A 26604-nucleotide genomic window follows, 5' to 3' on the forward strand; every position below is an offset into this window, starting at 1 on the left:
ATTGCCACTACTTTGCACCCGGTACTGTGGTCAAGAGTTGGAGTCATGCTCGCTGCCACTTTCCACTATATCGCTAAACTCCCCCAACTTTATGGAGGTGCAAAAGCACTCATATAATGGAAAGGAAAACTCAACTGATCTAGGGCCCTGTAACGTATCGGCATATATACAGACACTTGTTGACTCTACTGTGCAATGTGTTCTTGTGTGATCGCACCCGTCATCTCTGGAACTAGGAATGAGTTTTATATCATTTACCAGCCTTTTCTTTTCAAAGAGTGATTGATTTATTAGCTTGTTAAAGGAATACAATGTGCATCAATTGTCGTAGCATACAATGTCTGAAATTGCCTTCAGTGTTAAAATGCAGCTTTTTTTTTTAACTCCGTACACATTTCACGACAAAGCTGTCACTGTTTAACAACCCTGTAAGAATTAGGTAAACTGGACTCGTGAAGGAAGACGTCACCCAGAGGATCTCGGTGATGGCTTGTGTGCTTTGACCTTTTGGAGGCCAAAGGCATGGCCACACTCTGGGGGGGGGGTGTGGGGGGGGGGTCATCAGCAGGGCGTGGAGGGGTCACTCCTGAGGTCACACCGTCTCTATAAGATGCCCAGTGTGTGGCATGTCTTTGTCTGGATAGGTGAGATTTGGTTACCCTGGAGGTGCGAGCAGTTAAACCCTTTGAATGGGGCTCCAGAGTAATGGAGGGAATGACCCCATTATGACTCAATGTATATGAGACAGTGGAGAAAATGGGCTGGAGACACCATTTGGTTCTGGAATAGTTGATTAGTTCACATGACTAACTGCTGATTAACATTTAGATTCAGGCAAGATAGGTTGAAACTATAAACTATAATACAATATATATATATGAATAAAAACTTTTCATTTTCTTTGCATTATATAATTGTGAATTTAAAGCTTCTCCAATCAAAATCTTTCTGGCCTGCAACTTAACGCACAACTCCGTCTCGATACTCTCAACAACCACGTTTCCAGCAGCGGGCCGCTGTATTCTAAAACAAAGCCAAAAGTAGAGTGAATAAGGGACTTAACATTGATCAGGTGGACAGAAACACGACTCAAAGCTTTGCTCCGTGTCTGCTGGATGTGTTAAAGTCAACTATTTGCTAAAACGTTCACTGTAACAACTTTATAATGTGATTATATGTCAGTGTTGTGTTTACAGCTTTTGTAAAGTACAAAAGAAATCATAAAAAATTACTGATTTGATATTTTGGGGCCGTTTGTACAACAAAACAAGCAATTTGACTAATTACTATTAAAAGTTTACTCGTGCAATTTAGAATGACACGTCCGTACATTTGGGGAACTCACAAGAGACTGGTGTCAAAATAAGAATGTCGACATGGAAAGAGCAGACTCAAAGATATCCTGGCAAGCTCCAAAACCACTGCATCCTACATTTCCCACAATGCACCTGAATAATGTCATTTTTTTTTAAACTTTGTAAAGCTTTAGCAGAGCCACATCGAGGACATTATGTGATGATTTCAGTAACCCTGAACACTTTTACATCTGTAAATGTAATGACGAGTAATTTCTCTGATGCCCGTTCCATATCAGTGGATTGCTCTCCCGTCTCTGGATCGATCGACAGCAGTCGATCGTGAGATTAAAGTGAAGCTGCGATAAGATGCTCCCCAGTGAGGCTCATGTTAGGACCTTTGTCTGTTTGCTGCTCATCAGGAATTCATAGGTAGAATAATCCCTCCCCTCATAATTGTTTCTTGACTGTGTGCCCCCGGTCACTCCGCGCTCACTCCAGAGTTTAGCATTCAGCTGCTACTAAAGATGTTAGCGTCCAAATGAATGTAGCGATGTGCGGGGCCACAAAGAGCACTAATCTCAACTGACCCTGGTGAATTGTTCCAGAAAGCTGAGGAAGCTACGGGACAGATTAGCCTCCAGAAAGACAGAGATGGTGCAAGCAGAGATTAGTCATGTAAGGATCGTTTCCCCCCCAGAGGACCACACACTGACAGTGTAGCCATGTCACCATTGTCTCTAAGCCACCGCCGCTGTGGACTCCAGCGTTTCCCCCAAAAAAAACCTGGACTCAAGCTCTTTGATTGGCACTTGTCAGGGCTGATAGAGAGGGTGACGTGTTGGGAAAGGCTTCGATAAAGGAGCCCTGAAAGGAAAATCCCCTCCCCATGAATAATAAATTCTGCCATTCTCTGTCAGCAGATAGAGTGAAAGCTCTGGGTGGCATCAGTGAATAGCCTCGGCGCGCTGATTGTCTCGCTGATGCTCATCCCTTTCTCAAACACGCAAAGAAAGAGATACAAGTCCAACCTTCTTGCCTCGGCCCGGTGCGCTGGATGGTAAAGGGCAGGCGGTGTGTGTGTGTGTGTTGGAGAGAGTCGGACGGCGTGTGCGTGTGTGTGTGTGTGTGTTTATTGTCTTCGGCAGCCTTTTCCAGATGAACTAGGGGATTTGACTCGGCCGCTCGCTCGCAGCCAAATCCAGCTATCTGCAGTGTTCAGATGCTGCCGTTGGTATGGTAACCTGCTCTGTGTGTTTTCAGATGGGCTCTTGTTTCCAGCTTGAACTGACCAGTAATCACTGCTGTGCATTCACGGATTAGGCCGTGTTGGAGGTTAGGATAGCAGGGTTTGGACGGGAGGAAACCAAATCCTGAATAATTTGAGTTGTTCAACCTACTTTACGTACACTACTGGAACAGTTTGGACTTGGTCGTGAAATAATTAGCTCATCATCAGGAAATTGGTTATCAACAAATCCTTTACTTGATTAATCATTAGTAGCATTTATAAAGGAAAAACCTCAAGCATCAAATCACAGGTTTTCATGTGTGTTAAGGTGGAAAATCGTGTGTTTTTAATACAGTATATCACGTCCATGCAACACAACCTCCACCAATAACAGGTAAAAGATGCAACTTTAATACTTTGATGTAATTGAACTTATAAAGTCAGTTAATGTAACGTTCAGTAGCAAATAACTTGTTGTACAATGTTAGCTAGCTACGCTAATGTTGTTAACTTTAGCACAACAGGAAAAAAAATGCAAAAAGCTTAATATAATCATTTCCTCTAACGTTACCGCTACAAGTTATTGGCTGCTTAATTGTGTGTACCGTTATAAGTTATTTATACCAATATATTACGGTTGCATTGTTTACCGTGATGTGTTGGTTGAGGTTTTGGGTTATTCAAAATAACGACTGCAGACTATTGTATCTGTGGCTAGACCCTCCTCCAATAATGAGCATTTTATGGTATATTCTAATATTTTAAGATTAAACAATTAATCGTTTAAATGTCAAATTTAACAACAGATTATTTGAAAAGAAAAATAAATGTATGTTATGTATGAGGCATTTAAGGAAAAGTTTTAGATTTTTGAAAACTATCTTCTCATCACATTCATCATGACGTCACTGGATTTGCTTTATGCTGCATTATGAAAAACCCTCACAAGGAATGATGAATTCTGCGCTCTGGAGATGAATACATTTCTCCTCCCGTCGTCTGCTTTGGTGACATTGAGACTTCAGCGGGACGAGGAGGCCGACGGGAGCGTGTGATTGTGTGCAGTGTGGCGGAAGACGGCCTGTCAAATGAGACATGGCTCCATCAATCTGGGCTGCTGACCTCTGAGCGCTCAGCGACGGGATGAATGAATCCGCCCCCCCAACCTCCACGTTTGATGAATCTGCTGCCTGTCAGCTACTCGACTGGTCAAGCTTTCTCCTCCCGATGAATAGAACCATCTCCAAATGTATCCCATTTGAATTATCACTCATGCACTAACGCGAGCGTCACGTTTTGCAAAAGTAGCGTGAAGAAAAGAGTCCAAAACTTTTTATGGAAACTGTTGCAAAAGACAATCGGAGCCCTCCTTAAGCTCAAGTCTGCATTGACGCAGCTCTTTGTCTCTGCTCTGCTACACCGAGGAGTGTATTCTGTGGACTTTATATTCAGAGATAATGGGGCTCTTAATTGGCTGGTCAGTGACAAAATGGATGGCTGTTTAAGTTTCAGGGAGAGCGTCCGCTCCTTAGTGAGACTCTGAAAGGACCGAAGGGAGATGTGACTGTGGCATTTAGGAGAACAATGTGATGTTTATTAAAGGAGCTGAAATGGTTTTAGTGCTTTTTTTTACCAAGTAGCTACTTCTTCGTAGTTGACCATGAATACATGTGTGTTTTTTCTGGTTCGGGACTGTGGCGATTACAGTGTTTTATATTTAAAAAGTTAATCCATGTGCTGAGCAATAAGCAAAATACAACTAGATGCAAGACTTTTAATGTGTTTTTGTATTGTATCTCTCTGCTCCAGGTTCCAGCAGAGTGGAAGGGGGCCCCGCCGAGGAGGAGGAGGAGGCCAATTACCCGGGATGGGGGGACCGAGGCGAGTCCTCGGCTGGAGGAAGGAGGCCCGGGAGTGTTGACGACAGAACTGAAGAGAAGGACGGACGGATGGAGGAGAGAAAAACAAAGGTGCTGAACTTGCTTTCCAAACTGCAAGATGACACGCCTCGGCAGCCAAATAGCAACAAAGGTTGCTCCAACTTCGAGGACTGTGAGTTTTAATCTAATGAAAATGAGATTATTTAATCCCTTTTAAACTAAATCTTAAAATTCAAGCAGACTGAACTAAACTAAACCTATTACCCTCAACACATCTTAAACCGTTAAAACTCTGGACAAAGTCCGGACCTTATTCTCTGGGGCGCCGGAGTCTAAAGGGAAACACTGTGGATGCCTCAGAGGCAAATTTGAATGAAACTGTATATGGAGGGTCATTCATTTGAAGGCTTCTCGGGTTGATTACTATCGAACGGCTTATGAGAGTCCACTGGAGGCTGTACTGAAGCAGGCGAGGGGATTTGGGTCAGAATGAATCATTTCAATGGATAGATGAAGAAGACGCGTGTCCTGGTTGAAAATGCTTTGTGTGAAATTATAATCAAGGGCTTTCCAACTCAGCCATGTTTGAAGGTGTAATCTATCTCAGCTTGCCAACACTCTTCTTTGCCTCTTGTTAGTAGACGATGTGTGGAAAAACACAAACACCCAACGCGTTTACCAACACTCCTCTCGACTCTCAAAACGTCCCCTCAATTACAGCACTTGATTTTTTTTTAGAAGTACCTTTTTGCAAACAGGAGTTTAGCCAGGAGTTCTCCAGTTTCCCTCCTCTCGTGCCTAATTTCTGGCATTCAAGCCTTTTGTGAGTGTGCTGGGGCTGGCGGGTCCGACAATAAGCATCCACACCTAAGGTCAAGGCTGAGGGGCCGGCCCTCTGTGGAGGTCAGTCGGGTCAGAGTTCTCCCCGTGAGCGCTGGCACCCATGAAAGGGACTGATTGGACGGGCTTGTTCAGACGATAATCAAGCAGGATGAAGAACCCTGCAGCTGGCTTCACTATCCTGCAGCAAGGTTATTACTAATGGAAGGCTTTTGTTGTGTTACAGGAGAATGGACTTTGGTGTGTGTGTGTGTGTGTGTCCTTGTGTTCATGCATATGGCAGCTTTTCAGAGAGCTGTCAGGCTACAGCTTTGGTTTAAGGTTGGCGTGTAGCAGCAGTGTATCCGTCACTTCAGACTGTAATATCGCTACAACCGTTGCATGGAATTGTTTGTAGCTGTTAGTGAGTGTGTGCGTGTGTGTGTGTGTGTGTGTGTGTGTGTGTGTGTGTGTGTGTGTGTGTGTGTGTGTGTGTGTGTGTGTGTGCGTGTGCGTGCTGACTCCCTCTTGTCCAGACACTTGTACTGTGTCCCCTCATTAGGCTCTGAAAGGGCCTAACTCTCTTTATGTAATTGTTGCTTTTCGGTCCAGCGCTGACCACTTGCCAAAGGGTTCCCAAAAAAGAGCCCACACCACCACACACACACACACACACACACCTATATCTTCCTGTACTCTGCATCCATCCATCCATTCAACTCTGTGAACCTCCAGGTTGTCATCAGTCAACGGTCGCTGCCATGCGGCTCGTGTGTGGAGAGAACAGAGAATATGTACATAAGCACACACAGCAGATGTAATTATGCTCTCAGCACGAGATGAGTCCGTATCAAACCTGCTCCCGATGTAGATGTATAATGCCTGCTTACATCTACTAAGTTGGTACAGAATAAAATCTTTTTTTTAATCTTTAAACTTCTCCAGTGGCATATCGGTACTTTTTTTATTTTCAAAGCCATGAGATAATATGATTATGTTGCATATTGGCAAATAAGCACTCAATCTCAAGTTGGATCTAAAAGATTTCTTTAGTTATGTCTTCTAAAATCGTACTCGTGCCGAGCAGTTTTCATTATTCAACCTGCAAATCATTGGGTGTAGACGGGACCCCTCGACTGCCTCTTTCTGGACGTTAGAGGCCAGTCCTGCCTCATGGCCCCATAATATGTGACTGTGGTGAGCAGCCCAGGCGGAGCAGACTGTGAGTGCGTGGAGAACGGGGTGACACTGATGTCAAGTAGCTGTGGTCTCCTTTGTGTTGCCACGCCGCAGCAGCTAGCGCCTGTTAAACCAGCGACAGCGTGTGTTGTGTGAGGGACTCTGTGGGCTGAGGTCTCTGATCAATGTCAATGTTGATAGGGAACACCTGGCGGCCTTGAAGCCAGCCGCGCGTTGACCCCACCCACCCACCACCACCACCAGCAGCAGCAGCAGCAGCAGCAGCAGCATACTGTCTTCTACCTGTGGGCGGAGTTCAGGCCCTAATTGTTGTTTTCAAACAGTGAATGAGCCTAAAAAGACACGTACGGTCGACCGAATGAACAAGAAAGACCAGTCGCTTAAAAGAGAGATGAAGGGAGGTTACGGGCATTAGTGTGAGGTGTTTGTGTGGGTGGGGGGGGGGGGGGGGGTGGGGGGGGATGTCTCGACTGCGTGTTTGGGTACAGTGCCTTTTATGTAACCCCTGTTTGCTCAGCCTTTGGTCGGGAATACCTCTATGTATTTACCATCGGTCCAGAATGACTGGGCAAACAAACAGCTCGCCTATTGATGAGCGGCAGCGCGGAATATGCCCTGCTGTATTCATAGGGCCGAGAGGGAGAGAGAGTCAATCTGTCAAAGAGTCTATTATACCGGCCTCCAAACAGAGAGCGCCCTCCACAATGGCCTTATTAATGGCACAATGTCAAGGAGCGGCAGGGGCAATAAGAGCAGATGATTTTGCTTTGTGAGGTAATCTCTGGAGATCTGGTATTGCAGTACGACAGATGATTTGGACCCTCGGCGAGCATATCAGTGTGGATCTGCGGCAGGAGCTGATTGGGGCGTAGGCGTGTGTGTGTGTGTGAGAGACACGCTGCGAGTGCAATAAGTTGTGGTTTGTGGTGAGGCCGATGGCGTGCAGCCAGAGACAGGAGTGTGGCCGCTACGTTTGTCTTTGTTTGTTTTTCTGCCAAAGCTATAACCGCCCCCTTCTACACAAACACACACACACACACACTGCTCAGTGTTTTGGGAGAAAGTGAGGGGGAGGAGTCGAGCGTTCATGGAGCAACAACAGCGCCTGCGGGAGAATGCTGCCAAATACTGTCACCCTCTTTTACATTGTAGTACCCACTCAAGAGACACCGGCACACGTTGCCAGATTCTGCTCTGAAAAGACTGTTTTATACAACACCGGGGAGGCGCTCTGAATATTGATGGACCCGTCGGTACTCAGCATTTGTATAATTGTGGGTCTTTATTGTCTTGGACACATCTTTTAAGAAGCTTTGACCGATACAGAAATGACTCCTTTCCCCTTTTTACTTTAGCTGACATAAGCAATGTTTTATCTTCTATTTTGTTTTTTAATGACTTGCTAGCTGCAAAATAAAAGTGTTCCCACCAAACAAGCATCGTTAACCGTCTCTGAGCTACACCAGATGAATGACATGTTATTTAATATGAATAGGTGAGGTCATGTTCATGGTTAAGAGAAACCAATGCTGGTCAGCGTGGTCTCTGCTGGGAACACATTGTGTTTTCTGACTGCATAACAACGTCTCGCTAATTCTGTCTTTGCTCATGAGAGAGGAGTCTCTTTATTGTTTGGCACAGGACACTGCTCGCGTGGAAAACGTATTATGCTTAAGAAAATAAATTGTCAGCTGACAGGTGTTTGCTTGCCTGCTGGAAGTTCTTAAGATGCATTAAACTCATGTAAGAGTAGACAGCAAATAAACTACTTGATGAAGTGAGGAGAGATTGATTGAATACATCACATATTTAACAGCTTCATCAGTCTGGAGACCGGCTCAGTCTCTCCTCCTGCACCTCCTGCTGGTTCACTGCGTGGGCTTTTCCTGCAACACTTGTTCAGATAAGATTTCCATCTTTACGTTTGATGCGGAGCCTGTTTAAATAAACAACAATAGCTCATTCTACACTATTGTGCAACGATACGCTTGGCCTGGTTCACAGGTTTTGGGCGCTCTAGTCCTCTTACCTCCTTATCTTCCAGCACCACACTTCATATTTTATGCCTTTGTCTCATCGCGTTGGGGCAGCAGATTTACAGCATCATCACATGTTTACGGACCCAAAACATCCCATAAAGCTATTTCTCCTTTGCTGCAGTTCAAGCTCGGTTTAGACTCTGTTTATCTCTGTGTGTGTGAATGCCTAATCACATATTTGAGGGCTGTATATGTGGGGCATGTTGCACTCTGACATTCTCCTGCTATTAAAAAAAGGGGGTCACCTCCTCTCCACTGCTGAATGTGACCTTTGTTAAAGGAATTATGGGACATTTTATACAGTGTGATGAGGAGCAGAAACAAAAGTCTGGGATTAAGCGGGAAAGAGCAACAAACAAGGGAACTCGTTAAAAAACACAATAGACCCGTGTGTGTGTGTGTGTGTGTGTGTGTGTGTGTGTGTGTGTGTGTTTGTGTGTGTGTGTGTGTGTGTGTGTGTGTGTGTGTGTGTGTGTGTGTGTGTGTGTGTGTGTGTGTGTGTGTGTGTGTGTGTGTGTGTGTGTGTGTGTGTGTGTGTGTGTGTTACAAATTGCATCCTAGCTCTGACATAGTTTGACAAATCAGTTTTGGAAGTTCACACTAATAAATTGTCCTTTTTTCTAAACTATAGCAGCAGAGCTGGGTATGATTTAGAGATTTTTTGCTACTATTAAGACAATAATGATAATAACACGTTTCAAAAGAAGCCAAACTTTGCGAATGTTAAAGGTTGTTTGTACACAAATGAATTTTCCTCACTTTTTATGTAAATGAATCTAAACTGCAGCAGCTATCGTTCATGCCTCCCTTTTTGCAAAGCAAGATAAAAAGCTTTCATGGTGAGCTTCTGACTGCAGCTTCTTTTAGTTCTGTACAGACTATAAATGTAGCTGGTTCTGTACTACCTTGTCATTTGTCAAGTGCCGTCATCATTTCAAGTGTTAATTGTAGAACAATAAATGTTATGGCGTCAGTTCTGTACACCGAAGCAAATGTGGAAGTGCCTTAAACTTACATTCTTGTCCACCAGGGGGCGACTCCTCTGGTTGTATAGAAGTCTATGAGAAAATGACTCTACTTCTCTCTTGATTATTATTATTACCTCAGTAAACATTGTAAACATGAGTTTTGGAGGCAGGCCTGAAGGGAGCGGCTGGGATTTCTTGTGTTGGATACTTTTAAAATCTATCTTACACTCGCTGGTTTCTCTCTCTCCAGAGGGGCCGATGTTAGTGAGAACAAAGCTGCGATTAGTAGAATAAAACAATATTTTCTGATTGTTTCATGGCGTTTACATTCTAACCTCCCCCAAAAACCTGCGGGAAGGTGCCGGATTTTGAATGAATGCAGCCAAAAGCACGCTTCATCGTGCTGTGGCCTGAGGTCTGTTCGGTCTGTCACTGTTCGATATAGCATCACATAAGACACTGACCGTGGAAAAACACAGTGATTTAGTGTCGGAGGCTAAAGTGGGCCACATACTTTGTGCCTCGGTACGCCGAGGGGCGGGACAAAGCGACGGTGTTTGACCTGGGAATGAAAACGGGCTGCACACTCTGCTTATTGGCTGAGTTTTAAACCCCCATGTGGGGTCCAAATGCTCTTTGCAGACGCCCAGTAGAGTCTCGAACTCTGCAAAATAAGAAGGAAATAAAGAATTCAGGCAGAGGGCAGAGTCTCTGCAGATACAGACACCACCGCACGCTTCTAGTGGATCATAAGTGATGATTTGTATCCGTCTATACGTTGTTTTTTAGGAAGTTGTTGCATATTACTAATGTCACGACAGAAAGATGCTGTAATATTTCTACAAACTGACATTTGATGCCGGCTATCAGTGTTTTCAGGCAGAGCCAAAGAAACAGAAAGCGTGGAGGCCACAAAAGGAACTATAAATCATACACAGATGAGCACCAATAGTTGTCAGACGAGGTTTTTCATCCGTCAGCTGCAGACATTGAAAATGGCGCCCACGTGTGCGTTAAATGAGTTGTGACCCGCGGCTGTTTGCAGCCCGCGGACCGGTGCGCGGGGCAGTGACTCTGCAAGAGAAAAGGAACAAAACAGAAAAACAAACGCCAGTGAAAGAGCGAACCTCCCTGCTCATCATCATCATCATGGCCCCATTCTTCCTCTCTCAATTGCAACTGAATCGCCTCGGTCTCATTACAGATTATGGCCTCAACAGAGTGACTCTCCCCTTTCTCTCGCCTTTTCTCCACACAGTCCCTCTCTTGATTAACATTTTCTGCTAGGCTTCACACCAAAGGCACAACCTGTGCGCTTTAAAGGCAGGGTGAAAAAAAAGCCATCAAGCGCTGGAGTGGAATCAGATAAGGCTATCAGGCAGGAGGCTTTACTGCCTCGGCTTTGTCCTGCTCCTCCACCCGCCCTCGCTTCCTCCCTCAATCTCTCACTCCACTGCACCTTTTGTCCGGCTGACTCCCTGACGGAGTGCTCCCTCAGACAGGGACCCCCCGACCTCCTCCAGCACCAGTGTGTGTGTGTGTGTGTGCGTGTGCGTGTGTGTGTGTGTGTGTGTTGTGTAGTGCAGACAATACCAGGCAAGGCTGTGGTCAGGGCTGATGTTGAGGTTGAACTTTGTCAAACTCTGCTTCGTTCAGAGTGACAGTTTATATCATAGTAAAGTTTATCATCGCTAGCTTTATGATTTAATAGACTGTGCGATATCTTTTACTTAAAACAACCATTTCACCTCTCTTTGGTGATTGCTTTCCAGTATAATTGCAGATTTGTGATTACGACCAGGAAATGTGTACAGGTCAGGACATTTTGCAGCTGAACAACGTGTCTCTACTCTCTGCTGGAGAAGCTACAGAATAGTGACAGTGTTTCAAAATATGTTTTTGTTATTTATCGGCTGACATATACGCCGATACCGATGTATCTGCAACAAGCTAATATCTCTTACTGGTACTGAAAAAACATTAAATATAGAAATGGCCCCAATAATTTGATCTGACAAATGGTCATATACTGTTTGAGACAAAACCCAAAACAAGACATGAAAACAGACCCAAGTGCTTACAAAGCCGAATGCAGATGTAAACATCTAACTGTAGGCTATAAAGGAACTACAACACAGTCACATGAGCGTAAGTAAACACAGCGAGGCTGTAAAGGTTTGAAATGTAGGGGAGTAAATGTACAACATGGAAGTGTATAAGTATATTAAGAGTGGATTCAAACATAGTATGTGAGTAGATGCTCTTCCACCTGTGGACTCATGGATAATAACTCATTTATAACCTGAATGGTTCTAGTAGAGACAGTGTGATGACAATAAACCACCACAGCTCATCACTGCTAACTCTCCTCCAGATGGTCAGTGACCCTCAGCCTGCCTCGCTGTAGAAGAGACGGTGGATCCATTCACTCTCTGGCATAAGCTGCCGTTTCACTTTAGCAAATTGACCGGTCCTCTGATCCAGCCGCTGTGTTGAATGTTGGTGTCTTTAGAAGGGAGAGGACTTTAAATCTGGTCCCATGCGGGCTGAGCGGAGGCTGCATGTGTGACTCCCAGATCCTCCTCGTCCTGCAGACCCCTTTTTCTCATCGCAGATATTTGCAAACAGATGCGTGAAGCCGGCCCGTAGGTTTTTCTTTGATCAATCGAGCTTTAACAAGTCAAGTTGACCAGAAGCGAATGTAACATTTTGCATGTGAAAGGACGAGGCCGGAGAAGGCCTGGTTTCGATTAGGCCTAAGCTGATAAATGGCGGATTCAAACAGCCCTCCTGCTATTGCGGAGAAACCCCAGAGGTCCAGGGGTTTAAGTCCAGACTGATATCAACTCTGTTGCTCCTCTTTCTTCTCCAAACCAATGAATAGATTCATTATTCAGTAGACTCATTCTCATCTCCTAAATTGAAGTGGCAGCAGCTTAAAAGCCCCCATTTTCTACACCTCTTTTCTCCCAAGTCACTCTCCATCACAAATTTGCCTACTGAAATATTCATGGGTGTGGTTGGCCTCAGTTTGTCCCCCCCTGGAGTAATCATTGTTTTTATATTGGGAGACATTCATCATTACATTTGAGTTAAATACGGTGCAGTGTTTTTATCAAAAAGAGTCTTTGACCATTCTGAACATCAAAAAATCATAAAAAGTTTTACTTTTGGAGATTTTTTACGCATATTTTTTGGCTAACGTGAATTAAATGAATTAATCCCAATGAATTATTTTCTTGGTGAATTGTTTGTTCTATAAAAGAACAGAAAACAGAGAGAGATGTCCAACCAACTTTCTAACAAAGAAAAACACAAAGGGATTCAGTTTTTCTTCACCTACAACAAAGAAAATCACCAAATGATCTCATTGGAGGAGCTGTGTGTAGATTTATCTTTTGCCATTTTTGCTCGAGAAAATGATCTAAATAAGCTGTAATAATAATAACTGGTCCCTTTAGCTCTTGGCTGCTTATCCAGCATCTATTCATCTCACTTTCTGTCTTTATAATAAAAAGACTCTGCAGCCAAGTGCCACTCTGCGCCCCCCCCCCCCCCCCCTTTCTCAATCATGGCCAACTGGACGCCCTGTGAACCACTCGCCCTGTATTGTCCGTCCTCCATGACCCTAGTGCGACCGGAGGAGAGAAATATTGCTCTAATCCAGTCTGCACACAGAGAGAACCTAATTCTGTTTCTCAAGCTGGAGATCGCTCTTCTGAAATGGTATGACATGTGATGCACAAATGAACAAAATGCTGTCAGAAGGTCCAGTTCGTATTCATTCCACAAGCTCTAAAGGTTTGTCTTTGTCTTCTCTTCTCTTTGCAGTCGACTTTTTGGCAAAGTATTGCATTTTCAGTCAGGAGAAGCTGGCTGAGTACAAAAGAGCTTTTGAAGCAGTAAGTGAAAAGGCATTCGACCCCTTTATATTTGGGATATTCTCTGTCACTCATTGTAATATGTTGCACTCCCTATTCAGAACAAGGTGATTTTTCAACAATGAGGATGAAAACAGGGCTTCAACTAACATTATATGTTGTCAATAAATAGATTAAATGTAGAAAAACACCATTTTATATCTTGAATTAAGATTTTGTCAATCTGAGGTCAAGAATGAGCTTCCATGCTCAAAATTATATAGATTTTTCTGAATTGTCTGCTGGATACCTTTGCCTCTTAGACCCTTAAAAATCCTTTCAGGTGATGATGATTGTGATGATGGTGATGATGGTGATCTTTCTTTGCAGGAGGACGGTGATGATGACGGCTACATCTCCTGCCTTCAGGCTCTGCTTGCTCTTAAAAACATCATCCCTCCGGAGCTGCTGTCTGACGAAGAAGAAATCTACGTCTACAGGGTCGGCTTGTATCTGTACACATGCAGATATACACAACCATTTAATTAAACACACACACACACACACACACTGCGTTTTACTGACATAAAAACCAATCATCATAAAAGTGGCACAACTCTTGTTGTTTCATTAAACTTTAATCTCAAAAGGAAGAAAAGTCTCAATTTAGCGATAATAAACTGATACGACATTTGGCTTTGTTGCCATGTTGGGCAGAGCCTACCACACTCAGGGCCCCGTCAATCCTTGCCAAAAAAGTTGCCTAAATTATTACATGCTGCCCAAAACAATGTTTCTTCCCTAATCATGAACAAGATTAGAAGTCGACAGGCTGTTAGCAGCTCTATGAGGCTGCACTTGCGCCTCATTTCCACTGCATGGTTCAGTTGGCTCACTCGACCTGACTCACTTTTTGGCACCATGTCTTTTTTATTTTCTTCTTCCACCAATCAGAGACACGTCTGCTCTTTGTCAATAGTATTGCATAGTTTTTACGGACGGATATTTTCTTAACATCTGTGTCGAGTGAATTAATTGCGCTTGCTGTTGACGGCTATTTAAAACCGACGGGTTAGTGAAGGATGTCCCGCGTTGCGCTGCTGACAGTTTGCTCTGCAGTGTTTTTACGTCGCCTTCTTTTACCGGCTCAGCTCACTTGGACCAAGTTGATACCAGAAAGTTTTACTGATGTAAAATCAAGAAAGAGCGAGTTGAGTAGAGCCGTGTTGTGTTGTACCATCCAGCAATAGAAACCGCAGCACTTTGAGCTAAATGTATGTCTTTATGTCTCTGCTTTCTCTTAGATCCTCGAGATGGTGGACTTCAGAGTGACAGATGGGCTCGTGGACCTGAGGCTCTTTGCTGTGATTGCAAGCCTGGCACAGAAAGTAGCCGCCATGGAGTAAGTGACCTTCAGCAGACACACTCTGAACTCCTCAATGAGGCCGGAAGAGGAGTCCCTGACCTGCCATAAATAAGAATAAGAGTGTGTACGCAAATTTGTTCCAGTTAATTTGTCGTCGTGTGTGGGGCTCCCTTTGATCCTCTTCTTCTCGCGTCTTCAAACGTTTTGTGACTTTAGTTTAGACGTGATAACGGCCTTATCCCGTCAAACGACGATGTCGGCATCAAGTTGTTGAGCTAAACCTTCTCTGGTTTCAGCTTCTCAAATGTGGTGGATTTGCAGATTTATTTCCTATTTATATAACTTTGAATTGAATATTCAAAACAAGACGTTTGAGGGTGTTAATGTGTGAACAGGCATTCATCTGCAGGGTAATCAATAATAATAGTTACTTGCATTCCTTCATTGGACCCTGTGCAGACAGAAGACATCACTCTGATTTGAACTCGTCCTCAGCGTCCTCGTGTCTCTACGTTATGACCCATATGTCGCAGATTCCCACACACATCGCTGTTTTTCTTCTGCCCTGGGGTGCAAAAGCTTCCTACAGACAGGAGTGTGTGGAGCCAAGCCTCCTCTGGAGGTCCCCGAGGGTCAAGGCCTGCTCCCAAAGCCCTCACCCCGGAGTGAGAGCTCCCTCTCAGCGAGGACAGGGTGAAGGTCACGGGGTCCTCTGATTTACGGCCGGCCCTTTGTGCCGCGTATTAGAGGAGGCCTGTAGACTGCCTGCTCCACTGGCAGAGAGACCAGGGTGTCTCCTCTGTATGGAGGCAATTATAGTAATGATAATGAATGACCATATTAAACCTCTTTTCACTAAACTCCCTTTTGCAATTTGAATAATAAGAGAGGAGATCGGCGTTCATAATGCCGGCTCCTAAACAAGGAGAAAACAACAGCATCCTTCTGTCGTCTCATCCCAACTGAACTAAATTGATCCTCTTACCTGTTTCAGTTAATCCTGTCGTCTCTAATCCTATTTTAGAAATAAGCTGCAACAGTAGTTACACAATCAGCCTTTCTGATCATGTCAGGCTTTGAAATCTGAGGAGGTGATTTTTATATATAATTATTTTTCTTCTGATTTTACTTTGCACTAATTGCACCCCCCCTTCTTTACAACTTTCCCCGTCCGTCCCTCTCATGTCTCTAATCTCTCCGGCTCTCTTGTTGCCTACCTCTCACCCTCTGTGCCGTGCTGTTTTGGCCCTTGACTCAGCCCATCTGTCCCCGCGTAGCATTGTGCTCCCCAACAAGTCCACCTCACACGGCGCCACATTCCCTCGGGGCAAGTCACATGGTCTGCCAAGAAGCACATTGCCATACAGGATTCCCAAACGGCATCGGTGGAGCCGTCGCAGTCATTGTTTTTGTCACTCGCATGCCTTGTTGCTCGCGTTGGATCTGTGAGCGTGCATGCGTGCACTGAGAGTTACTGGAAGTTTTCCTCGCTCCGGGAAATTCACTGGACTAAATGGGTCAAGGAGCGGAGGATGTTTGTGAAACCATGAGACAGCAGAACCGAGACCACTGACGCGAGTTTCCCTCCTCCTCCAGAGAGTTTCCCTCCCGCCCAGTCAGCACTGCGTCCCTGCATACCGCTCAAAAGTGTCCTAAACAACTCTCAATTCTGTCAAATAAAACTAGGTCAGATTATGTTTGCGTCCCTCCACCCCCCCCCGCCGGACTACATACCGGCTCCCCAATGAGGCGACCGCCAAAATATTGGGCATTACGTAAGCGAGAAGTCTTCTGTGTTGACCACAGCGGGGTGCCAGAGGAGGGCCGACAAAGGAAAATGGGTTAGGCTGCTATTATCTTCCCCATCACCAGTCCCCCAGACCCTCGTTCACGCTAGCCATTATCACGCCAGTGTTCTTGGCACACCAGCATTTTTGGACTCTTTTACTGCAAACCAAGTGCAATTAATGATCATTAGCTGCCCTGTCTCGCTTCATCCCCATCAAGCCACTGCCTGCACTGTGGTTCGAGGACCGGGGCCAATCGCAGCGCAGGGAGCACTCAGGCGTGCGTTGCACTCGTTGGCCTAGCGCTCGGCCATTCTTCGCTCTAGCAAGGCCATTGAGCGCGCGGCGAGGAGGGGCTCATTAACACCGGGCGCTCGTTAGAGAAGAGACGACCGTCGCTGTGCCACACGCTGGACAGGAGAGGTCTGTCCCAACACAATCGGTCGTGTCTCCCTCTAATTATCCGTGTGGACCTAGATTTTGTTGGGCTGCCAGTGGTCACATTGCACCAGAGTGTGCCCCCCGGTCGCTTATTTCCCTCCATTAACCTCCACACGAACCCCCGTTAACCCCCCGCTCACTCTGCTCCAGCTCCCCCACCACACACACACACACACACACACTGTCCCCAAATCCAGAGCGCATTTTATCCGTTACTGTGGCGGGATGTCCACGTGTGCCCACGTATTGTTTGGCAGCCAGGCCACTGTGAGCAACCACAATGGGCTCAGAACACTTTACCATCACGTCTCTGCACACGACATCGCACGGGACTGACCCGCCAAAAATCACCCGCCGCCGCCAACAGATTTGTCCCAAATTTGTCTGCAGCGCCCACCAAAGTATTTCACAACACTTTTCTACTGATTGGATTGAAGATGGATGACAAAGTTGTCATTGTGATTCACAACAACCCTGTTTGGACAAATGTAGGCTCAAAGGTTCATTGACACTTTAAAACGTCCTTTGAGGCTCACAAAAGTCGTCAGGGTCATCTTTTAATTTATAGCAGAAAACCTACATTACAAGCTGAGGGCGATGGCGTTCACCAGGAAGGAAGGGTGAAACACAAAACACTTTGGAGTTGCTTTATGGGAAGCGTAGGATGCAGCTTGAACCATACTAGGAGCTGAGAACTCATTCTTGATTTAATCTCTCTTGATTATAAATTACCTTTTTTTTTAAACTATGCTCACGTGTTCTTTTGCAGAAGCAACTGTCACCAACTAATGCGTTAACTCTGCTGTTTTCTTCCAGTGAGTTTATGCGATCACTAATCACCGACATGGACTTCCGCTCGTTAGAAGTGAGGCTCTTCAAAGCGAAGGTAATATAAAAGTTTGTTTTGCATTTCCCAAATTCTCTTAAGCGTCTGCTGGCTAATGGTTTCCCCCCCCCCACACACACACACACACACACACACACATGTCTATACTCTTGAATTTGTATTCACAAGGTGCACTTGCCTCCACGCAACATCAGATTAACTCTCACATGAGTCACATTCATGCCACAAACTCCGTCTCCGCCCCTCTTTCATGGCTCTGCGGGTATAATTATAATGAAATAAATACTGGTAAACACTTTGAAGAGCAATTCCAAAGCATGCTTTGTAAAGCTAGCCCTTTTTTTTCCTTCTTTTTTTTAAATGAAAGACACTCAGCCCGCATGCATAGAAATGAGGGAAGCAAGCCAGAGGAAGAAAGAGAGGGGTGCTTTTCCCTTTTCATAGATTAGCAAAGCCCTAATCTCATTAAAGTGCCCAGCAGTGAACATGCCGTCCACTCCGCCCAGCCCTGTAATCAGCCCGAGACACACGGCTCATCTCAGATGGACCGGGACTATAGCCTACCAGCTGGCCGCTCGCAAGCAGGCCCGGCCCTCATTCATACAAGGAAGTGCTGAGCAACTGAAAGACAGGAGGAACCTGAGAATGGGCTGATTGCCAGAGGGATTATTCCCCCTACCACAGCAATTATCACCTTGACTGCATTAACTGTGCAAACAGGTGCACTCAAACAAGACCTGGAACAGGTTGAGGTAATCTGAGGCTGAGAATCGCACACAATAACGTGTGCATACACCCGCACGCTCACAACAGTGCTCAGAGGGAGTTCAAAGCCAGTTTTGCCTTATTTTTAATCTTATTTATGTCAAATATATTATTATTATTGTGTAGCAACTGTTCCTGTTCCTCCTGGAGGAGCAGCGAGGAGACCCCGGAGCTCAGCAGGGCTTCATCAGCGCGGAGCAGCTGCTTCTGGAGCTGAAGGCCGGGGGAATCCACCTGGAGCAGGAGGCGGCCGTCAGGCTGGAGCTGCAGCACATCCCCCCCCTGGACCTGCTGGACTTCCTGGCCTACCTGCCGCTCTTCATGCTCATTCACAAGTCGGTCATCGCCAACCCTCTCGATGACTCCAGCCACCTCTGACCTCAGCCACTGTACCGTCTGCCCTGTGTGGCTCAGGTACCAGCATCACTGCCACTGAAACTACCAGTACTGTGAAAAGAACACACAAGAAACAAGAGACGCTTCGATTAAAGCGAGTGAATTTAGCACCGTAGTAATTGTTCACAAAGTTATTAATCTCCCATGATGTTTTAGGCCCTGTCACACCACCATTTCAAAGGCTAAATTTCGCAGAAAGTTCAATTCATTCCAATAGGATCGCCACAATCAACGCTGCGAGTTGGAGATACGTTGACTAATGACGTAAGTGAAAAGGTGACATGTTGTGCTCTTGCTAGGGACTTAAAGATGCTAAATTCCACATTCAGAGCATTAATATAGCAGCAAGCAACTATTTGCTATGTGTGGTTTCCCCCTCAGGTAAACACTTCTGGCGTTGTTAGCACCGTTAGCTGCTAACCACCTGCTCAGCAGTCACCATGTTGAGAGCCGTGTAGAGGCAATCCTTCTGCTCTGAAATCACTAGTGAGCATCTGTAAAATGAACTTCTACAACTTCTTTTTACAATCACTTATGACTTCTCCAGAATCCTTGATGTTTGGATAATTGATGGGATAATAAGAGATGTCTTTTGAAATGTATTAAATGTTTTTTGTTGTTGCTGTTACATACTTGCCACTTCATAGAGCTGTGAAGTGCTGTCTATGGTCCTGAAATGTTCTGTAGCAGTGGATGGTGATCGTTTTTCACTGGACAAAGTCTTGCACAGTTTGACAAAGCTTTAAATGCATCGCAGTACTATTATTTTGGTTGCATTGCATAAAAACTCCTTCTACAAACTGGCCCGGACTCTCTGCTTCGGGGGGGGCGGGGCTCACGTAAAAATATTCTGATGAACAACTGTGTATTGTTCTGGAGGAAGAAAACAACATTTGAGCCGCTCAGACTGTCGTTCTCTTCTATCCGATTTAATCAACACTGATGAATGATATTGAATGAGATATTCAACCGATACACTTTGAGTCATTGTTTTGCCTCAGCTTTGCCAATTAGATATGGCCGTGCTCTCCTGCGGCTCATGCACGCTTGACAGACCGCCACAGAGGGAAACGTAATGGACTCTGACAGGGCAACAAACCAGGATTGTTAGATATCAGGGATGTCCTGTAAGCAGCATATGTCATCATGAAAAAAAAAGAAGAAAACTGTGATTCTAAAGCTTTCAGAAATACTCTGTTCTATTGATATTCTATTCAAGCGTTGAGAAGAACACAAATAAAGTGTTTGTCTTCAGTATCCTCCACTAGTCGCTGTCGGGTGAAGAACTTATTTGTACCTGTAACTCTGGATGAACAATGAAACGTGCTGTTATACATTTATGTTTGAGGTATTTTCACATTTAGAGTTGTAAAGTTCACATTGTGTCATAATTGTGTTGCATTTGAAAAATAAGATTTGGGAATTTCAGGTTCCAACTCTTTTGGGTTTTTTTTGGTGTTGGGATGAGCAGATTGTACCTTTGATAAATGAGTCGACTGTTTTTCAGAGTGATAAATGTTAATACTTAAAGATAATAAACTGCTGTGAAATTTGGCAAAACATTTCTCACTCAGAAGAACATGTAATCCCTGTAATGATGTTTGTTGCTCAAACCTAAATGAAATAATTATTATAAATTTGCAAGTATTTACAACAATGTTTTCTTCCTACTTTCTTGGAGCATGTTCATTTTTCGAGGGGCCCTCTTGCTCCCTCTCAGGGCCCCCTGGTGGTTCATGAACCCACCATTGAGAACAACTGATGCAGCGCACGCGCATCTTGCACAATGACCCTGTTCACAACTCACGTGGTTGTGCACTTACTTACTTTTTGTGGATAAAATAATTCATTCTTTTGTTAAATCTGAGAATATTTTGATTTGTTTTCTTTGAGTTTATTGTCGAAAACAGCTTTAAAAAAATATAGTAGCCTAAAGACTCGCCAAAGTATCTTCACACACACACACACACACACGCGCGCGCGCACACGTACACATCCTCAAAACACACACACACACACTGGGCTTGTTCCCTCCTTCCCAGGTGGTGATTGCTGTGTGTTCAGCGGCATGCTGCTGTCAGGAGGCACACGCCATCAGCCAATTCAGCTCCGTGTCTCCACTCGACCACCACACAAACTCCATTCACTCATTAAAGCAGACACGCGTCCGGCTGCAGCCTCCGCCCTACCTGTCAAACTTCGTTTTGCAGTTAAACACGAGCTCTACCTCAAAATCTACTGGTGGTCGCAATCACACCGACATTCTCTCCGTCTGCTAATTCAAAAAGACGCTGGCAAAGAAATGTCCTCATGTTTGTTTGGATGAAAATAATAATAATGCGAAAGCTCCAACTTTGATGCTCTCTCTTCCGTTTGAGAACGTTTGTGTTGTAGATAGGGAATCCCGTTACATCTAGTTTGTATTTGTTTATACTAGGAACAGTTAACGCGCAGTTTAAAGCTGCGTACAGAACAAACGATGATTACAAGACGTTTTAACTCATTAATTAGAAAATTATCATTTTCTTGCTGGTGTTTGTTTATTTCAAGGTCCATTTCTTTGGAGAACCATTTCATCAGTGACTGTATCTTACAGCTGCTGCTTTCATTATCTTTAAAATAAAACAGAAATTGCATAACTTTTATGCACGAGAGATTATGCAGACTTGGACATTGAGAGTTCCACAGAGGGAAATGACGAGAAGCTTTAAGAAGCCATTATATTATGGATTTGACAGCCTGGAAAGAAAATATATCGTGCGTAAAATGTGCGTAACTGTGCGTAAAAGTTGTTTCTTTCTCCCTTTTCTCCCTAAAGTGCTGTATTATCCTATCTCCATCATTCCCTCTCGCTTTCCCCTCCAATTAGTTACAAACCACATGTTGAAAGCTGGAACCAAACGTGATCCCCCTCCTTTAGATACGCCCCAAAATAACAAGACAGAAAATAATTCAGTAGCAAATCATTTTATTCTTGGACTGGAGTGTAGAAAATATGGTTATAAGACTTCTTTTTTTCAACATCTGTTTATGTGAAGACAATATAGAGCTGGCAGTATAAAGAGACAATGCATGGCCATTGCGCTCTGTTTGGACAATAGCTGCATACGTTTTGATCATTGTGAACTTCATGACATAATGCAATAACATGTTTTGCTATTAAATAAGACACATTGGTGCTAGAATAAAACGTCGGAGTGTCAAACTCCTTCTGGAAACCTCATGAACAGAAGAGCCAGAGAATAATAGACTACACGTCTACATAGGCAGGAGGTATAGAAGCAACTTCGCAATATATAGACAAAATATATACAAAAAGGATGTGTACAAAACATCTATAAATCTCTTACATACAAAAATAGCTTAATATATTTCAAAAAAAGCGTTTGATATAGAATTGTATAGAATAAATCTGCGACTTGGAAGCATTTTTCTGAATCAAAACGTCAGAGAGGTTTACCAAAGGGTTGGTGTTCTGTGATTGGGTTTAGCATAGTTGAAGAGCGACGTATTAAATAATGTTTTTATAGAGCATGAATTCACTTTAGGGTTGTTGTTTTGTTTGTTTATCATGGGCTAATGCACAGAAGCTTTGATTCCCACGCTGTCAGGAGAACCGTCTTCCTTTAACCCTTTGGCGCTGATCTCCGGCCTGATTTACCCCCAAGTTGTTGGGGACGTTAAGGCCGTGTCTGTCCTTCTGTCAGTCTGGGAGGACCGGGCGTTAAAGGACAATGCGTCTTGTTCTTGAGGACACCTAGCCTCCTCCGGGACAATCCCAAGCGCACTTCAACAGTAAAGTGAGTTGATCCATATGTCTGTGAGAAGAAGGAGAAAAAGAAAAGGGTAAGCCACTGTTCAAGGTGTTTATCGTGAATGTTTATCGACAATGTCATCTTATATTAATTCTGATATCTTTCAGTGTTCTTACCTTTATAAAGACGCTCAGAACCAGTTGGTGAAGTCGAGCAGCTCCTGCTCCTCTGGACTGAGGGCGTCGTAGGAGCCCTCGTCGGATGAGTACGAGGACACCGGTGAACCTGCCATGGAGTTCATGTCCTGGGAGTATCCCTGCGACATGTCGGGCGACAGGACGCCGGACTGAAACGCCGCGCTCACCGCGTCGTGCTCGTCCAACAGCTGCTGCAGGGCGCGAATGTACTCCACGGCCGAGCGCAGCGTCTCCACTTTGCTCATCTTCTTGTTGGCGGCGCCGTTGGGGACGTGCTCCCGCAGAGTGGCGAAGCCGTTGTTGACCAGCTTCACCCGGTTGCGCTCCCTCTCGTTCCTCCGGGCCACCGCGTGCGGCTGCTGTGGCGGGAGGCTGTAGCCGAAACCCGCGAAATTCAGTCTCCGCTTGCAGCGCAGCAGCTCCGGGGAGGACGAGCGCTGCCTCTTGGGCTGCTTGGAGCCCGACTTCCCGCTGCCCTGGCTGCTGCCGCTCGGGCTCAGCTGGACGCTCTGCGCCGCCGCGGCGGCGAAGAAGCAAGCGGGCGGCAGAAGCTGCTGCTGGCTGATGTTAATTTCCATCTTGGCTGTGAAGTCCATTTCCAGTAAACAAAAAAAATATATAAAATTATAAAGAATCACCAAGTCTCGAGGCGGTGCGTCCCGCTCGTGCCGTTCACGTGGTGTGGCCGTTTGACGTGCACTTGTTTTCAGTGGGGGCAGTCCGCTGGACTGCTGCCTCGCGCGTTCCTCAAAGCTGCTCTGAGTCCTCGAGGACAGACGCCACTGCTTTTCAATACATTTGGATGGGGGACTGGCCACGCCCTCCAGTCGCGTGGATTCACCTTGGGCTCCTGCCCCGGTGCCGGTGCGTTGCGCGCGCCGGACGCGTGCCACTTGAAGCACTAAGCAAACAGTCAGTGGTGAGGGTTTTTTTTTCCTTTCTTTTCTTTTCTATCTATCACGGCTGTCAGTTAGGTGAGGCAGAGCGGAGAGGAAAGTTTTCAACACAGAGTCCCGTTTAGGACAAAACGTTCACAACATTATGAAGAGAAACACTAAAGAGTTCTAATGTTACGTTCCAAAGCAAACAACCCGTTTGTGTTCATGTTTGAATGAACAAAAACTGTGGTTTTTATATTTATTAGGTACATTTCATAGATTTTTTTCATTATTTTAGATATCAGATATCATGAAAAACACCATTTAGGAATCATTTAACGAATAGATTGTAACTTTGTCTACTATGTGAATCTTGTAAACACTTGACTAAAAGTCATGTCTCATATGGATTTTATAAATTCATGAGTGAGGACTCACTGAACAGACGCTGCGCGAGTTGTCAGAGATGTTGAGAAAGTCCGTTTCAAAAGTCTCACATCAACAAGTGATATCTATGACAGTCATATGGCTTTTCAAATAGACTAAATCATGGGAGAGAGTTTGTTCTGAAGAATATATGATGAATTGTTTTGTTTACTTCAAAAGACCAGTAAAAAAAATCATTATTCAGAATGAGAAAAATATATTTTATTCGTTTATAGATTTTTCCGCAGAGCCAAACTGTGGTGCTGAAAGACAGCTCTCTCTGTCTCTGTCTCTCTGTCTCTCTCTCTCTCTCTCTCTCCCCGTGCTACACTTTATCTGAGAGCTCTGCATGTAAATCAGTCGCTCGCTGGCGTTTCAACTCAAACACGGTCTAGTTTTATGGTCAGCGTTACAGACGCGTCTGAATGCCGCTCATTTTAGGGACCATTGTGCGTCAGAGGCCAAATTTTCCACTTTGATTAGAGCGGATCATCAGCCGCGCACAGGCGGAACGGAGGAGCGCAAATCTGTTGGGGGGCCCCAAAGAATCAGTTTGGAGGAGGCTTTGTGTCTGATTTGATACACCCGATACGGTTACAGTAGCGTGGACGCGGAGTGTTCTCTCCATTAATGTCGTTCTGAAAAGTGAAGAATGATAAAACACGTCTTTCAGCGCGGAACAAAACCAAGACCAAACTGTGTTGCCCTCTCTGTTTTTTTAAGTGCGTTTGCGCGTGCATGTGCAGTGGTGCGTGTAAATCCAATGAACTGGGAAAAAACTGATTGTTTTACAGTTTGCGCGTAATTATTATTATTAATATATTTTTTTGCGCACGAAGTTCTTCTCTCGTGCGTGTTTGTATGGCTTTCCATGCGTGCGTACAGATAAGGTTTCTGTGTGCGTGTGTTGGCCTGTGCACGTGCGGTGAGAGAAATCAGATTTAGGATTGTGCGTAATTTTCCCATTTTGCGCATGACGTTCTGCTCTCAGTGCTTGTGTTTTTCAATGCTTGTGTACAATTCCTTGCTGTGTGTGCAAACAACCTCACACACTGTGCGCGTGCGTCTGTATATATGCGTTCTGAAGACGGGATTGTAATAAATTGTGCAATTTTTCTGCGTCGACAGTGGTATTAAAAACACACACACACACACACACCACCACCATCCAATACTTTCTTTTCTTTCCCTCCCCCTTGTTCTCCCTCTCTCCCTCTCGCCCTTTTTTTCGCCCAGCCAGAGAGTTTAGAAAAGAAACGTGGGTTCTATTCAGCCTCCCCCTGCACCTCTTCACCATCGCATGGCTTTCTGAAACCTATCCATGCCCTGTCAGTGTGCTTCCAGAGTCCAATTAGCGCTTTGTGAGGACTCTCTCTCTCGTTCTCTCTCTCTCTCTCTCTCTCTCTCTCTCTCTCTCTCTTTCTCTCTCTGTCTGTCTCTCTCTCTCTCTCTCTCTCTCTGTCTCTCTCTGCTGCTGGTCTTCCAGAGGCTTGGAGGGCGCTCCTTTTTTTTCTTCGAGGGGCTTTCCAGTCATAGCCGAGTGTAATAATTAATATGACATCTGGGCGCCCGAGTTCCCCTTTAACCACTTTCTGTATTTCTCTCTTTTCTTTGGGGAGTTCGCTTTGTGGAGACAATAAAACAAAAACTCATAAGCACCCGTATCATCCATAGCATCTTTGTGTGTGATGTCTTTCAATTTGTTTGTCATTAAAAATTGTTTTTCTGACAGTGTTTTATTGTCTTTCGGCAGGTGCACCATTAGTAATGGATATATGTTTAAAGACTGACGTTTAGCAGTTGCTCTTTTTTAATTAATAGATAAAATGTGCAAAAGATGTCCTTTCATAGCTACGGTTAATTACTATAAATGGATATTTTGTTCTGTGTTTAATGAATCTCTTCATTCTTTGTATTAGTTTTTTCCCAACATTCATACAGATATGTTTATTGCCTACAACAAGAATACAATATAATAAAGTGAGAGGAAATAAAGGAGAAAAACAAAACAGAACAAATAATTCAACCACCTGTTGCAATGAGTTAGAAACATGTTTAAAAGACTATTTCTGTAATGAACTTCTGCCTTCTCTTTGGTGTTTGTGTAAACACCTCCTCCCTCTGCGATGCGTTGTTTTCTGCCTGACGTGAAAGGTTGTGATTGAATGTCGCCCTCTAGTGGACAACAGGGGCACTTAACGCTGGAGGTAACTTCTCTCCATTTTACAAAACTGTCATACTAAACATTAATAGTAGAATTGTACTAAACGGTTTATTTATTAAAGGGTAAATATAACTTTTTAAAAAAAGATTCAGCTGCAGAAAATTATCCTGCAAAATGTATGTATATATATATATATATAATGTAATGCTTTGGAGTTGGAATATTGACCTTTTTAAATGTACTGTTGCAATGTGACATTTTGATAAGATGTTAAAAAGATTTATTTCACT

General features: G+C 44.5%; 2 protein-coding genes across 2 annotated transcripts in view; one reads left to right on the plus strand and one right to left on the minus strand.

Moving 5' to 3' along the window:
- LOC306713868 (uncharacterized protein) overlaps positions 1 to 20215 on the plus strand; it is a gene marked incomplete at its 5' end in the record, with an annotated part of 33097 nt that extends 12882 nt beyond the window's left edge. The window contains 6 exons of the mRNA XM_079183707.1: positions 4336 to 4578; positions 13264 to 13334; positions 13683 to 13793; positions 14597 to 14694; positions 17703 to 17772; positions 18625 to 20215. Coding sequence (XP_079039833.1) covers positions 4336 to 4578; positions 13264 to 13334; positions 13683 to 13793; positions 14597 to 14694; positions 17703 to 17772; positions 18625 to 18876 — 845 coding nt within the window. The 3' untranslated portion in view covers positions 18877 to 20215. The remainder of the gene's footprint in view (positions 1 to 4335; positions 4579 to 13263; positions 13335 to 13682; positions 13794 to 14596; positions 14695 to 17702; positions 17773 to 18624) is intronic.
- Positions 20216 to 22676: 2461 nt separating this feature from the next.
- ascl1a (achaete-scute family bHLH transcription factor 1a) lies at positions 22677 to 23442 on the minus strand (the record flags this gene model as incomplete). Its single annotated transcript, XM_079184140.1, has 2 exons — positions 22677 to 22712; positions 22826 to 23442. One exon carries the CDS (start codon positions 23440 to 23442, stop codon positions 22840 to 22842), a length of 603 nt encoding a protein of 200 aa, XP_079040266.1. The 3' UTR covers positions 22677 to 22712; positions 22826 to 22839.
- Between the last annotated feature and the right edge of the window lie 3162 nt (positions 23443 to 26604).

Source organism: Pholis gunnellus (genome assembly GCF_910591455.1).
Source record: "Pholis gunnellus genome assembly, chromosome: 22".
Classification (NCBI taxonomy): Eukaryota; Metazoa; Chordata; class Actinopteri; order Perciformes; family Pholidae; genus Pholis; species Pholis gunnellus.